Source organism: Astatotilapia calliptera, chromosome 7 (assembly GCF_964374335.1).
Source record: "Astatotilapia calliptera chromosome 7, fAstCal68.1, whole genome shotgun sequence".
In the NCBI taxonomy this organism is placed as follows: Eukaryota; Metazoa; Chordata; class Actinopteri; order Cichliformes; family Cichlidae; genus Astatotilapia; species Astatotilapia calliptera.
In genome coordinates, this window is record NC_137428.1 from 47,281,453 (window position 1) to 47,297,055 (window position 15,603).

A 15,603-nucleotide genomic window follows, 5' to 3' on the forward strand; every position below is an offset into this window, starting at 1 on the left:
AATGATAAAAATGTGGAGAGTACAGAGTATACTATAATAATGAGAGATATAAACGTGAAAATGTGAAAGAATAAATCAACCGTAAAATAAACTCAGAACGGTAACTGCTACGGACATTCAAAAGTGAATATGGTAAAACGTGAGGAAGGGGTGTGGAATAAAACAATTCACATCCATTGGTGGGAGTACACATTCGCTCAGGCTTAAGTCCGGAGACCCTGAGAACATCGCTTAACCCTCACAACCCGACCAGACACAGTTCAACCAGATATATCCTTCAAGAGGAAGTGGGTGAGGGAAACAATTAATAACAAGCCTAATACAAAACACCACAGAGAAACAACCATTCTAGAAGCATTTAAACAAGAGAAAGACGATAATGTTCGTCACCCTCACGATCAGAGTTTTCATCATCCGTTGGCGAGGAGGTAACCGTGTCTCGTTTCTTTCTAAATGGATCGGGCGTGGGCAAAACTGGAGAGGAAGTGGTGGGCAAGACCCTAGGGGCTACATTTGTCAGATTGGGACTGTCAGAAGCGGGCCAAGCTTTTGAACTTCAAGGTGTCAGAAGTGTCGGGGGCCCTTCACAGATCAGGATTATGCCAATGGGAATGAGACCCAGGGCCAGGAAGCAAACAAAGACGCAACATCTTTGCCTGCCTGTCATTTCAGGGGGAAAGGGCCAAGACATGTTTACTTAGCTTGGATGTCGTCTAATAGAGGATGATGGGGCACAGAAAGGTGGTCCAGTTCCCCCCATCTCGCCAAGGGCGTGTTCTAGGAGTTAAAGAGCAACAACCTGAGAGAGAGAGAGAGAGAGAGAGAGAGAGAGAGAGAGAGAGAGAGAGAGAGAGAGAGAGAGAGAGAGAGAGAGAGAGAGAGAGAGAGAGAGCCCCTAATGGCCAGTTAGTGGGCTCTAGGTCAAACTGTCCCCAAATTTGTTATTTGTTATTATTACTTGTTTTCATGTCACTTGTCTGTTTTCTACTGCACCCCTCTCACCAAAGCAAAGCAAACATTAGCAGCACATTGACCGTAGTCAGGCATCCTCATTCCATAGGTGCTATAAAACATTTCCTGTAAATACAGTGTAATAGCATCCCCAACTCCTAACCCATAAACACCGTTTCTTCACACATCCGCCCAGAAATCCTGTAATAGAAAAACATTAAAACTGTAACCCTGTAGGGAAGAAAATGTAAATGGTAACGCTGCGCAGTTATCTCTGTAAGCAACACAAGACACAAAAATGGCATTTACAGGTTCACTCATCCTCGAATATTTTGTCATCCTTCTACTCCTGTAAAAGAAACCCACATAAATTCATCCACCCTTTTATCCTATCTAGGTGGAGGTGGTTAACCTTGAGTCATGGTCAAGTCTTGTCATCTTTTACCAGTCAGTCCGTTTGTTTTTATTCCCAGTCTTTCATCCATTCATCCGTTCTTTGCTGATAGTGAAACCTGTCGTCGCATCTAGTTTCCACACTCAGCAAAATGACGTCATCTCAAAAAGAAACAAGAACTTGAGTTTGGATTACCTCGCTGAATCCTTTTTTAAACAGGGACTCTCGTTTCTAATTGTCCCCACAAGTGTTTCCTCCAGAACCCATTTCAATGCGGAGAAACTCACTTACAACAATTTTCTCGCCGACGTGTAATGCTTGTAATTTCCGATGTGCAGATCTGCTTAAAGAAAAGATTCACAAACAAAAATCAGTAAATATAAAACAAAATAAAATGAAAAATAACAAAAACAAAATGCAGACGCCCGGGTCTTAGGACTTGTCACTGAATATTCTTCCCATCAATAAAAATACCAACCTAAACCTACACAGAGTCAAATCAACACCACCTCAACCTTTTCATATTCATAAACCTATATGTTTTGCGTTCGTGAAACAAAATTGAACCATTAAGTAAGTTGAGCTCTTGAAATGTTTTAATTCTCTTAATTCTGCCAGTTTATTTCAACACTTATTCAATGACTTTTATTCAACTGCTACTTGGTCACTCGACTTTTACCTGTTCAAATTGCCTAGGGTTCAACAAAGTCTAGATCCCCGTTATCATGAAACTTGAACGGTGTACGATGATTTACTTACAGTAATTTAGAATCATCACTCAACCTAGCTCTACTACTGGCACTGCGTGACTTTTCTCACACTGGAAACCAGAATTTAGTACAGAACTTTAATGCCTCAGGCAATCGCGTTCAAGGGCTGCCCCCCCTTCTCTTCTTCTTTGTCCGTGTGTTCCTCCTTTATTAAATCTCCATCACAATGACGTGGCGCTCTGAAATAAAACTCACACTGTTAATTCCTCGTTTTCACTCTGCACCACTGCTCAGAGTGTTTTCTTTTCTTTTTAGTGTAGAGTAAACAATTAAGTCGAGGCCTTAAGCCCCAGATATCTCGCACGGGCATCATTTTCATAACCAAACCGCTCCGGACTCTGCTCCCCAGACCACACAAATGCCCTCTGGGCTTATTATTATAGCAAATTCTGTATTTGACTTTGTTGTGTGCAGCATTGAGCCTTTGTCAGTAAAGCATTCTTCATTGCAGCAGCTAGAGCATTGTGTGTCACTTCTTAGTAAATTAAATCAACATTTTGATTTTAGTGCATGGGTATGTATCAGTTTTTACTCCCTCAACAAGTGCATAAGTGTTCATGTGTGTGTTTCCCTTCATTCTAAGTAGGCGCATGCAGAAGTGTGTGTTCGTGTGTTGGTATATGTTTGTGTTCATCACCTTCCTGTTCTGTAGTTTAGGTAAACCAGCAGCCTGACGCATGGCCTAGGGTCCTCCCCTCCTCTTTGGGTCTGTTTTCATCCGTTGTTGCAGCTGCCTGCATCTTCCTTACTTTGCTCCACGGCCTTCTGCAGCTCTGCTGTTCGGCTCTTCTCAGAGGTCAGCATCCTTCTGCTCACCGTCCCTTTTCCTCCGGGCTTAATGCGCGTCTCGTCACAGCTCTGTCAGCTGACGCAGCCTGGGAATTTCCCCCGTGTAGTGAAACGGGCTTTAGGTTTAGTGCTCTCCGTCTCTGCTGCATGAGATCACTCTTTTGCAGCACTGTTGACATCCTCAAGTTGTTGTTGTGAGTCCAGCTGCTGTGGCCTTCAGGGGTCAAAGGGTCAAAGATGGTCGCGGAGAGGGCAACGATGGTAGAGGGGAGGGTAGGAGTCCAGGTCAGCTTCGGCTCTCAGAAAAAACAAAAACAAAACAAAACAGGCGAACAGGAAAATGATGTTGTGTTGGCTGTGCTGTGTTGGCTGTGTTATCCCGAGAGGGGAGAAACAACGAGATCTCGTCTCCCCCCTTTTTTGTTTTTGTTTTTTTTTTTTTTTTTTTCCATATAATCAACTCATAACCCCTCAAGTTGACAGGACAACACAGGTACGTGTTAAAATTCTTAAGATCCTGTTTAGAAACCTAAAAAGGAATTTCCTATCATTCAGTAGTCATTTGTCTTAAACAATCAACAAAAACATGTCCCAAGTCGACCCTTTTAACCACTAAATTTGTCGTGTCCTCACTTAATCCTCAGACCAGTGTCTTTGTCTTTTGACGTTACGTTGTTGTCCTGCAACCCAAAGCGTTTAATTGTCAGTAATGTATGAACTATATCATTTAAAAACAGGTGTATGTTAAGTGTCGCTACTTTAACCTTGCATGTACGTGCACATGTATGTAAGCTGTTTCTTCATTGCATGTATGGGTGCGTCTGTATATGGGTTACTTTAACTTTTTCTCAAACGAGGCATTTCTCTAACACGCACATGTGTCTGTTCCTCACCCTTCTCATATCTTTCTCTGGTTGTGTGTGGTTTTATTTGTTTCAGTGATTTACCAGGAACATCTTTTCCTTTTCTCCATGTCTTCCGCCAGAGGTTAACACTGGTGAGATTCAGGGACACAGCACCCAGAGCAGGTCAGCGAGAAAAACCCGCCTCAAACTACATTCTCTCTTTTTTGTTTTACCGGGAGGGGTGAGGACAACTCTGGTGTCCAGCCGTGAATTTTAGCCAAAGCTTGGCCTGTCTTCTGCTGCCGTACTCAGGCTTCCAGGTTAAGAAAAAACACCTGTATGAAGACACTAAACATACATTTAGTATTTGTATAAACATAACTGCCTAAATCATTGAACTCTTGAGGAGGGTGTATTTCAGAATCAGAATCAAAATCAAAAACTTTATTGTCATTGTCATGAGACCGACGACATTAAGAATGGTCCCTGATCATTGCATCATCCCTAGTAATATCAAATATAAAAAAACAATAAAATTCAATCAATAAAATAGATAGAATACTTAAAATACTAAGTATTCCCACCGTCATGCTTCAGACCGTGCATAGATTAACACAAGAGTGGCATGGTGGACATTTTTGTAGTATTCAGATGTGTTATTGCAGTTGGATAACAGCTGTGTTTGAGTCTATTAGTCCTTGCTCTGATTGCCCTGTACCGTCTGCCTTAGGGCAACAGTTCGAACAGGGAGTGGCCAGGATGTGAGGTGTCTTTTATGATGTTTTGGGCCTTTTTAAAACAGTGGGCGTTGTTTGACTCTTTACTAACTTTAAAACCCCACCATAACAATTTCTCACTGACAAACTTCTATGCATCCATTTAAACATGCGAAGCCAGCACAAAATCACACACATACCCCTACAGCAAAGCTTTAACATAACCACAATGCAACTCCTCCCTTAAACGGGAGAAATCACCCTGAATCAACCAACTCTATATAAAACGTCAAACAAAGATAAACCACAAACATTTCTACACTTCTGTGTCTTCCACGCAGCACAATAGGCAGAAAAACACCGATTACTCACAGTCTACAACAAAAGAAAAACCTGCTCTTTTCACAACTCTCACAGCTAAAGTCAAAACTCTTACCCAGTGCCTCTGAAATAATAAAAAATCACCAAATACTCGATTACTCTTTTCACTCGCTCCCTCTCACTCCCTTCTTCCTCATACAGCATACACGCTCGCTCCCGCGGACCCGCTCGGCCCCGCGGGCTCACTCGGCCCCCACCTTTTTCCTCTCACAGAGACAGAGAGAGACCCTTTTCCTTTTTTTTTATTTCTCCAGCACACATACACACACAGAATCCCAACTGAGAGAAAGAGGGAGAGAAGAGAAAAGAGTTGTAGAGAGGAAGTTTTTTAGCAGGAGTTTCAGATCTAACAGATTTATACAACTTATTTACACACACCGGTAATTTATGTTCTATTTATTGATTTTAAAGGAGAATTTGGGCCAGCTGGGTTTCTGCCTATGTTAGGCACTAACAGCTGGGGCGCTGCTTTAAAGGTGAGTCAGCACTGAAATATCCCTTCAGGTGTTACCAAGCTTCTACCAAACCGGAGTCTGGCGGGTAACCTTGCCTAGAGCTTCCTGATAGGGGTGCTAGTTGGTTGTCACCTTGTTCACACGTCTCATTCACACTTCATACATTACCTGCAGTCACTCATTACCCTCCTTATGTATGTAATAAATGTGTAAAAAAAAAATTCTATGTGTGGTGTATTATTTTAACCAAAAGAGGAACCTAGTTCCTTTAATTGTGTAATCTGTGAACACGGAGAACCAAACTGTCCTGCCCAGTGTTCCACAGCAAGCATTCAGCGTGTATTTATGTGTGTCCAATATCAAACAGAACATCAAAACATTTAAAACACTAAAATCATCGGGGTTTTAAGAAGAGATCCGTTTTCTCCTATTGATCAAAGGGACCCCTCCTTTGGACTCCAACCAGTACTTCTCCTTTTAAGTTTTAGAGGATCTTTTCTAATAAAGTCCTCTGGGCCTTCCTAACCCTTCTGTAGTTTAGAGAATATTACTAAAAAATATTCTCAAGGCCTTTAACCTTTTAATTTGTTTAGAAAGGCGTTACTAATAAACCCTTTCAAGGTCCCAGACCTGCACTGAGGTATTTATCCGACACCGGAGAGCAACCCGTCGGCTGCAACCGTGGTCAGACCTCAGTTCACTCTTATCTTTATTCACTTATTCACTTATTTCTTATTCACTTATCTCTTATTCACTTGTCTGATTCTCAACAAGCCTTAAGTAAGCCAGACAATTTTGGTTATGAATTACTAGGAGTTTGGACACTAAGTATTTTTATAATGTTCAATATAGCAGAAATAAAAGGTCTGCTTACCTTGTTTTTGTGTGCACACAGCTTTTGTCCAAACTCCGTTCACTCAGACCACGGCCGATGTCCTCCCACCCGTTCCAGTTTGGCCTGGAGCGGATCCTGTTCCGTGACGCCAATTGAAGGATATAAAAAAAACAACAACAGCAATAGAATAATATTAAACACAAAGTGAACCCGTCTTCCTTCATTAAATAGGTTCTTTTAGATGTTAAGGAGGAATTGACTTAACCAGGCTGGCGGAGAATGAAGACAACCGGACACCTGCAGCAGATGGGGGAATCAGTGAACTTTTATTGAGACAGAGACAACCTCTCAAACAGCTCACATCAGGAGATTCCTAATATTTGCTGTGAGGATGGGTATATATTCTCTAAAACTTACAGGAGGGGGTTGTGAGGACAGTGCTGCATTAGCAGAAAAACAACTCCATAAAAGGAAATCGGCCTTGGGTGTTCTAGTCTCTTCGCTTGCAGATATCTTTCGCCTGCAGGATGAGGCGATCGCTTCTTATCGCTCTCAAGGCCAAAGTCGTGAGCACACATTTTTATTACACAGTTGCACAGTAACTTTAAAGCTGAACAATATTTAAAGCTGAATAATGTTTGATCAAATTATATTTTCTTCAGGTTGCAAGTCTTTACACTTTGGAAAATTACTTTTGTCCTTTTTAACTGGTTTTATATTCACAAACAGAATTTATAACGGCTCCAGTGTGCCAGTAACAAAGAATCAAGATTGCCCTCGCTAGTACAGGTTTGGCATGACATTAACTTGAAACAGATACAGGACTGGAAAACTGCAAGTGACAGAAACATGCACACAAGCACAAACCACATTTAAAAGTCCTCTAAATTCCCACACATGCAAAGAATAAATACAAATGCTGCAGTAAATCTGAAAGGCACACCCTAGTGAATTCTCTGACACGCACAAGTCACTAAGTGGTTGTTATTTTACCCGGCATGTGACATGAGGCTGAGACAGAGCTGTCCTTTGTTTGGCTTACCTAAAACTGCAGCTGAATGGGGAAACCTGTTGGGCCACTCAGGTTTCAGCTCAGACATGAAAAGAAATGTCCACCCTAGCAAGAAAAAATTAGCCAGGATACAGTCAAACCTGACCATCTGCTCACAGAACTCAAGTTTCTGTAGCACTTGCAGCATCTGTGCACAATGCAGCACAGAGATATAAATCTTATTTATTTTATTTTCAAAAAAGACATTTAACAAAGATAAATTTGGTGTAAATACAAAATGCAGTTTTTAAATAATCATTTTTATTTATTAAGAGGAAACGACTATGCAACCTGACCTGCCGCTATGTGAAAAAGTAATTATTCCCTTTGTAAAATCATGAATTAATTGTGACTAAACACATTTGTGGGAAACCCGAGTTCAATTTTATTAGCTACAACCAGGCCTGATTACTGCCAGACCTGTTCAATAAAGAAATTGCCTAAAGAGAGCGTGTTTGACAAAGTGAAGTAGGTTAAAAGATCTGTATAAGCAACACATCATGCTCTGATTTACACTCAAGAACAAATAAGAAACAAAGTCACCAACATCTGTCAGTCCAGAAAAGCCATCTTATAGCTCTAGCGAACCACAGTGAGAGCCATTATCCACAAATGGAGAAAACCTGGAGAGACATCCAGGAGTTCATAAAAGAACCCAGGACAAAATCTAAAGAACAGGTCTAACTTACCTCAGTTATAGTCGGTGTTCATAAAATGAAAAATGAAAAAGAGACTGGACCAAAATGGCATCCATGAGAGAGTTCCAAAGTAAAAACCACTGCTGACAACAAAGGACACAGAGGCTTGATGATCACCAAAACTAGACAGTGCACGGAAAGTTTTATCGATCCCATTTAGATTAGTCCATATCTTATTGCTCTCAGTCCACCTTTTGAAATGTCTGAGTCCTGTAAAATTAACACAGCATTTCATCAAAACAACATCATACCAACAGTCAAACATGGTGGTGGAGGTGTGATGGTCGGGAACTGCTTTGCTTTGTAATCCAAAACACACAGCAACTTCACCGCTGAATAGCTCAGACAAACACAAAAAACAATTAATCATGAAATCATCATTTAAAAACTGCATATTATATCTATTCAGGTTATCTTTGTCTATCATTCAAATGTGTTTGATGATGACTGTGAACTCTGACAAATAAGCAAAAACAAAGGAGCCAATGGGTTTTTTTTCACCTCACTGTAAATTTCTAGCGTTTATTACAAGATTATGTAAATTAACAGGGAAATGCTAATAACAAAATGACATCAGTCCACAAGGCTGAAAGGGAGATTGTCTAAAAACAGCCAGTGGGCACTCACAGGAGACAGCAATCACTTTCAGTGCAATGGTCCTTAACACAGCACTTAGCGGCACACTCCAATTGCTCAGGACAATTGCTTGATTGGACAACTCATCTCCATTTGTAGGGTAATCCACTGAAGAGCACTGTAACAAGCCGCAAGCACATGTAATGGAATTTGCTGGAACTGTGACTTAATGGCTATGACCCTGTGCTCAATTATTGGGTCAATAAAATTCATCTGCACCTCTATTGTAATAGTCCAACGGTTCAATTATATCAGCACTCATTCTATGATATTCTACTTTCATGACTCACTGCACCAAGTGTAATAGATGTGGGCTTTTCCCCAGCACAGGGTGCTTACTGTCAGTAGATTTCCATGGTCCTGGCACAGTATTGGTATAATTTCTGATTCACTGTGATGCTTTCTCTGAAAATGGGCCTAGAGAAGCCATGCCAAGACTGCAGTTAAAATACTCCCCACCCCAACCCTCCTACCACTTTCCCCCCCTCTCCTGCATCTTACTCTTTGTGCGGGTTTTTTTCCTCTACTTTTGCTTTGTGTCTGTATTACAAGTCTATCCCTCCACCCATTCATCCGTCTCTTTATCTGACTAGGTTACTGACACCCAAAAAAGAAAAAGTACTCAACGGTAATCAAATATTTCTCAGTTTTCGAAGCAACTGAAGCAAACAGTCAAACAGAGTTGGTGACCCCGTTAATATGCAGCCGCTCGATCTTCAAACCTGACTAAAAGCAGCAGATATTCTGTAATTGTGGCAGTGGGGCCCTCATGAAGCAGGTTGACGTGGGATTCAATAAGAGACGCTTCACGCGCATTGTACATCCCTCTAGCCTCAATTACTTTATTGTAAGCTTATGTCTATCGATCCCGTCGCTCTCTGTAAGCAATTAATAAAAGGCAGAGCAAAACAGTTGAAATCTGCTCCACAACACAGGGTAGTTGTGTATTTGTGTGCGTGAGAGAGCTCGTCTCACATTGTAACTACCTGCTAATTATATCTCCGCAGTAAACACGAAATTTGTAACCACACAACTGCAGGATATCATTAACTAAAAGGATTAGAGTGTGGTTCAGGCGGGAGGGCATCTGTGGCTTCTCCCGATTGAAAATGGACTAATCTAAATGGGATACATCAATAAAACAGCAGAATAAAGTTCCGGGCACTTAAGCCCTCTTGCTCGGGCTCAAAGAAGGGAAGACAGTCACTGGCTGGCAGCCAGCCAACAGATTAGAAGATAAGAAATATTATTCCATGGCACACCATCAGCTTGAAGCTATTTAAAACAGTGAGGTTTATTGATAATTGAATTACTTGGAGAGGGGGACAAGAATAGAAAGCTTAGAGGTAGATCAATAAGGAGCTACTGTAGTGGATGACAGTGCGGTGGTCAGCAGTACAGCTAGGGGGATGTAACGTGTGTGTCATCATGTGATAGCATATTTACAGTGTGTGTGTTGAAAGATGTTGTGTAGTGGTGCAAAGTTTCCATTTCCAGTGCTACATTTGATTAAACTTGATATTCAATTTGATGGTGACATATTCAGTATTGGGAAGGTTACTTTTAAAATGTATGTCACTACAGATTACAGAATAAATGCCCCAAAATGTAGTTTGTAGCGTATTCTGTTAAGTTACTCAATGTGAGTAACATATTCTGATTACTTTGGATAACTTAATATATCGTAATGCTTTTTACAACTGCATGAATGTACTATTGCTGTGAGAATTGTTACTATTACTGAAGGCTACTCGCCACCGAGCTAACATTGCTAAACTGGCGTTAGCTGAGGTTAGTTCACAGACTGCTTTCAGAACTGCACATGATCATTTGCAGCTAGCAGGTCATTAATGCTATCAAGCCTAACAGTCTGCAGTCTATGAAATAACCTCAGCTAAGGCCAGCTAGCAATGCTAGCTCGGTGGCAAGTAGCCTTCATTGATAGTCATAAATCACATAGCAATAGTACATCGAAGATACTGAAGTGGCACATATCCCAGGTAGCTACCACAAGTAAAACAAGGTAGTTGCAGTAGGCTAACGTTAGTTTTTAAAAAAGAACTTACTTCCAGATATTTCTTTAGGTCCAAGTCTTTTGGAGTCTGTTTTGCTGGCAGAGTTTGCATTGCACGGTCAGATTTCTCCCTTTCTTCTTTAAATGTGAAGTGGTGTTGGATTTTCCAAGTAAAAAATGCATTCCTGCCCGTGTACTGCTGTCTCTGCTGTGCTGGCCTCGGGTCCGTTGTGTAAGTGATGCCACCAACATTAATAGGATACTTACATTAGAGCCTCTTATTGCATGTTTTTTTTGGGGGGTTCCGGCAATGCGTGTAATTAAATTAGAGAGGGGATAGCCTAACATATGAAACAGGAAAAGACCGCTGTGCATCCATTTATTTCAACAAACTCTATTCTAATTGCCACCTTTTTAAACAGTAACTGTAACAGAATACAGTTACTCATATTTCGTATTTTAAATACATAACGGCAGAACATGTATTCCGTTACTCCCCAACACGGGACATATTGATAAAGGCAGACGTCCAAATTCGTATTCATTCATCACTTGGTGTTTACAGTGCACATGCTGTATTTCAGGTGCTGAGCTGAAGTAAGATGGCCTCAGGCAGGATGGCAAGTCCTCAGAGCAGCTCCAGACAGAGCAGCTCACTCTCTTCATCTCCAATGAGGCAAGTAACAACCCAGTGTGCACACTTTGGGTCTGTAGGGGAGACCGGGGATAGTTGTAACATTTTTGACATTTCTGTCTGTAAATTGAAGCTCTTTTAAGGTAGTGGATTCAAAATGTAATGCAAAGTATTTACATGTCTCTGCTATTAAATAGTGCAGTTATTTTCTCTGCAGCACAATTACCCATTGCATGGTATGGTCTCAAACACGAAGAGTGAAATGTTACAATTAACCCCATAGTCTGGGTTAGTTGTAACATATCCTGGGGTAAAATGTAACACAATGAAATAAGGGTACTGACAAAATATTAACATGTAATCTTTGTTTATTCAACACATGAATGCACTTACATCCATTTATGTAGCTCTGTGTGTGTGTGACAGAATGCAGAAATCTAGCTTTTGAACATATTCCAACCCCCCAAAAAAGACAAATTATGGAATTTTCTGCAACTGAATATTTCCTTAATTTTGGTTGGTCTTCCTTGAGTTTGGCCTCATTGGCTCAGTGGGCATTATAACCTACAGCTCTTGCACCAATTTTGAACATAACAATGAAGCTGAAAAAATGTAGTTGTTCACTAGCATCGCAATTCCATTACTTTTTATCATGGCTTACCTTGGTGTGGTTTGCAAAGTGCTTCAGAAAGATGAGGAAATCTGTTTCTTGCACCCATCCTGACTTATTTCCACTACCAGTACTTCCTACTGGTCCATCTCTGACACAGTGGTCTGCATAATGTATGTGTGGGAACACAAACAGTGGAGGAATTGTGTTGCCAATGGCATTACCGCATATACAAATGCGACCAGTGAACCTCTCTCTGCTGATGTCGTTGCCCCAACTTGTTTAATATAAGTTAAAGTAATAGTGTGGTAAGTTGTAACATCTGCATTATTGTTACAACTAACCCAGACTGTTGCTGTTACAACTGACCCAGACTCCTATAGCCATGAACTCGCTAACATTACAGGCAACGGCTAAAACATTAGCACTAAAGACCTACACAGAATATATCCCCATAGACATACAAATAACATAATTTAAGTTTGATGAGTTTAACTGCAAAGCAGATAATGCTATTAGAAATTGAAATAAAGTAGAAAAACTTACTTTTTGGCATACAAATTACTTTTTTTCATGTTAAATTGTCTCTGTTTGACAAAATGTGCTGATTTTTCACATGTGATAGCAGAACTGAATTGGGCATGCACAGGATGAGTCACATCATTTGAAACTTAGCCCTGATTGGAGAAATTGGAAGTGTTACAACTGACCCACGTTACAACTATCCCCGGTCTCCCCTATCTCATGTTTTAACAAGTAATGTTCTCATGTGTACTAACAACAGGTCTGGTCGTTGAAAGCACAGATACACTTGGTTTATGCAGGTTAGGCACTGATGTTTGGACTTTGAACAAAGGCTACAATGACACCAGTAATATACCCACTCCATGTGTCACTTCTTTGTCATAATAAGAATAAAAAATACACTCATCAATATTAGCTGTGCTTCCTTGAGTGGTTTTTACTTTTTCTCCCAATTTCATGCTGAAAGCAAAAAATAAAATGTGGAAAAATGTGAATATTGGGAAAATAAGTTGTAAGAAAGACATTCTTTTCTTTTTGTTATTGCTACTTAAAAATACAATGCATCTCTTTAACTGACCAAATGTTCAATGAATAATAATATTAATAACACGGTTTGTAGGCTACACCACCAATGTGAACATATCGTTCAAATGACTGATTATACAAGACAGCGGATGTTATATGAGAAGCGGAAATGACCTCAGTGTTCAATGCAGGCCTTGAATTCTGCATGTTATCTGGACCAGCTGTTTAAAGATCATTGCAGAAAAAAAGACAAATTGTTTGTTTGTTTGTTTGTTTGTTTTTCCATAACTTGTGTATCTGCAAATATACACATTCTGTATTTTTCATATGAAAGAAACTATACTGTGGTGGGGCTTGCTAATTTCTTGTTTTTGATTTATGTATGTTTTGTTTTGTTTTGCTTTACTTCATATGTTTCATATGTTGTTTGTTTAATTTAAGACCAAAAAAAATTAATTAATCAAGAGTTAAAACTTGAGGGGGTAGGGACAAATAAGTAAATACTTCAGCCTACTCCTTTTCAAACAAATAATGGAATGATATTTTGGAATGATTGTGAAGGCACATGTTTGAAATGTTTGAAATAAAAATGAACTGAACTGAAATTAAAGGAACTTTGACAATGTGATAGTTCCACTAGACAATTTCCAGAGATCAGAGAGAACAATTTCCCAAGCAAATGGTTTGTTATTAGCAATCATACGCAGTAGTTTATTGTCTCTCAGGACTACTCATGTTAATATTGCGGCCACTGGTGAAGATGTGGAGAGCACTGTTCACCTTCATGCACAAAAACACAGCTAAACACCAACCTGATAGCAAGAAACTACCCTCCTGTTTCATCTGCAAATGGAACCTCCAAAAAAGCAGCATACTTTGGCCCCTTATCTTCTGCGGGTAATGCAGTGTAATGGAGGTGGTGTGAGAGATGCGTGCCACCTCTCATGGAAGCAGGGATTAAGGTTTGCAGTAGTGACAGGGTGCAGTTGTGTCATTTGTCATTCCCAGTAGATGAATGCATGAGGAGATGTTTGGTGACATTATTATTATTATTATTATTGTTGTTGTTGTTATATCAGACCCCTGAGTTGCTGAATTAAGCCTTCATATCTGCCTTAGGATATATCTTCAACTTGATGTTTGATCATACTAATATTTGCACCTCAGTGAAGATCCCAGATCAATATATTTGAGGTACTCAATTAAGATAAGATAGATAAGATAAGATAACTCTTTATTGTCATTGCACAGTCATACATACTATAGTAGTACAAGGAAATTGGAAAACTGTCCTGCATCGGCACTACATATAACACAACACGACACAATATGACACATCACAATGCAACAAACAACACAACACAGTATATTAACTTAGTATAAAAAAGAAGAATAAGTGTATTTGTATTGCACACTGTTATTATTGCACATTAATTATTATTGCACCTTATTATTACAGGTAATGCAAAGGTCAAAAACCTTCCCAACGATGCAATCCCATGTTTGGATGGGTTCAGCTTTCCTGCCCATCCATAATACTGAGGCTACATAAAAAATAAACTTTACAAACTTTACTGATAAACGCAAAAAGCCAGAGCTCAAAATCTAAAATCCTGAAAAATCTGTAAGACACATGTGGCCAAGATGCTAAAAGAGACGTCCACATGTAACAAGCAGTGAGAAACTGAACTGACAGGGAGCACAAACCCACTAGCTGTTCTCAGCTGATCACTTCTCACTGTTGAGACACCAACAACACAGCATTCAGCTGGAGATCTGGTCTTTTTAAATGTGAAATTGGCAACTGTCAGTTTTTTTTAGCGTCTTCTCTTTTTTCATGTTTTATTAACTGAACTCCAAAGAAAACATCAAGGTTTTCAAACCTTTACGACTATGAAACTCTAAGTGAACTGCTGTCCTAGATTCCCCCCCCCCACCCCCACCCCCCAAAAAAACACCACTTTTTGGTCTCAAATGCAAATCAGCTCTTATCACACACAGTTTTGTCTCACAGTCGACTGACAGTCACACATGCTGACCCTTCTTTCTTTTAACAATTACAGAAGCTGCTTTGTCAGCATCTGTGGTTTAGAATATTTCAGTCACTGAAAATAAATTTGAATATATATCTTCTGACAGTTCGGTGTTTACTAATGTTCGCAAAGCGTCTCAGAAGATGCACAGTGAATGCACTTGGATATTGAATCAGGGGAACTCACACGCCATAGGCACACACACACACGCACATAAATAAAGGACAAACCGGTCTCATACTTATCTCTGTCTGTGTCTCATGTACAGACTCAAATATAAATTGGATTTGTGCTGCGCACGGTGCACTAACAGTCAGTAAATCAGCTGATGAAACGAGCCAAGTGGCTGAACTGCATTAAAATAAATTGCAAACACAGATGGGACACGTACATGAACTCAGCTAACAAACATCTCCACAGCAGAACCTTTTCCCAGATCGGCTTGTCTGCACATTCAAAGCCTCGGGCCGCAGTCTGAAAGTGGTTGGCGAGTCATTACACTGCAAACAGGTTAGCCAAGTGTCTGTCTCTTTATATTTGTTTGTGTGTGTATATTTCTAAAGTGAGTTGTGGCCGCTCACTTAGGAAAATTGGAAAAGTTGTCAAAAAGTGTGGCTTTAGTAATGTGGGGGAAAGTGTGTGTGAGACTAAGAAAAATGAGGAAGCAAACCAAAGTGTAAGATGAATGGACTGGAGATGGTTTGAGACAGAGAGAGAGATGGATCATATTCTAATGCCTTT

At 40.1% G+C, this 15,603-nt stretch overlaps 1 protein-coding gene and 1 long non-coding RNA gene across 3 annotated transcripts in view; one reads left to right on the forward strand and one right to left on the reverse strand.

Moving 5' to 3' along the window:
• The window catches only part of insc (INSC spindle orientation adaptor protein), a 67,691-nt gene that overhangs the window by 17,361 nt on the left and 34,727 nt on the right, over nucleotides 1-15,603 (forward strand). For both annotated transcript variants that reach the window (XM_026175087.2, XM_080303763.1), the window contains exon 2: nucleotides 11,120-11,211. In XM_026175087.2, coding sequence (XP_026030872.1) covers nucleotides 11,138-11,211 — 74 coding nt within the window. In that variant the 5' untranslated portion in view covers nucleotides 11,120-11,137. The remainder of the gene's footprint in view (nucleotides 1-11,119; nucleotides 11,212-15,603) is intronic.
• Nucleotides 665-6,542, reverse strand: LOC145429757 (uncharacterized). The gene is made up of 3 exons (XR_013910048.1): nucleotides 6,402-6,542; nucleotides 6,176-6,271; nucleotides 665-799 (listed from the first exon to the last, which is right to left on the reverse strand). It is a non-coding gene; the product is annotated as an uncharacterized LOC145429757 (long non-coding RNA).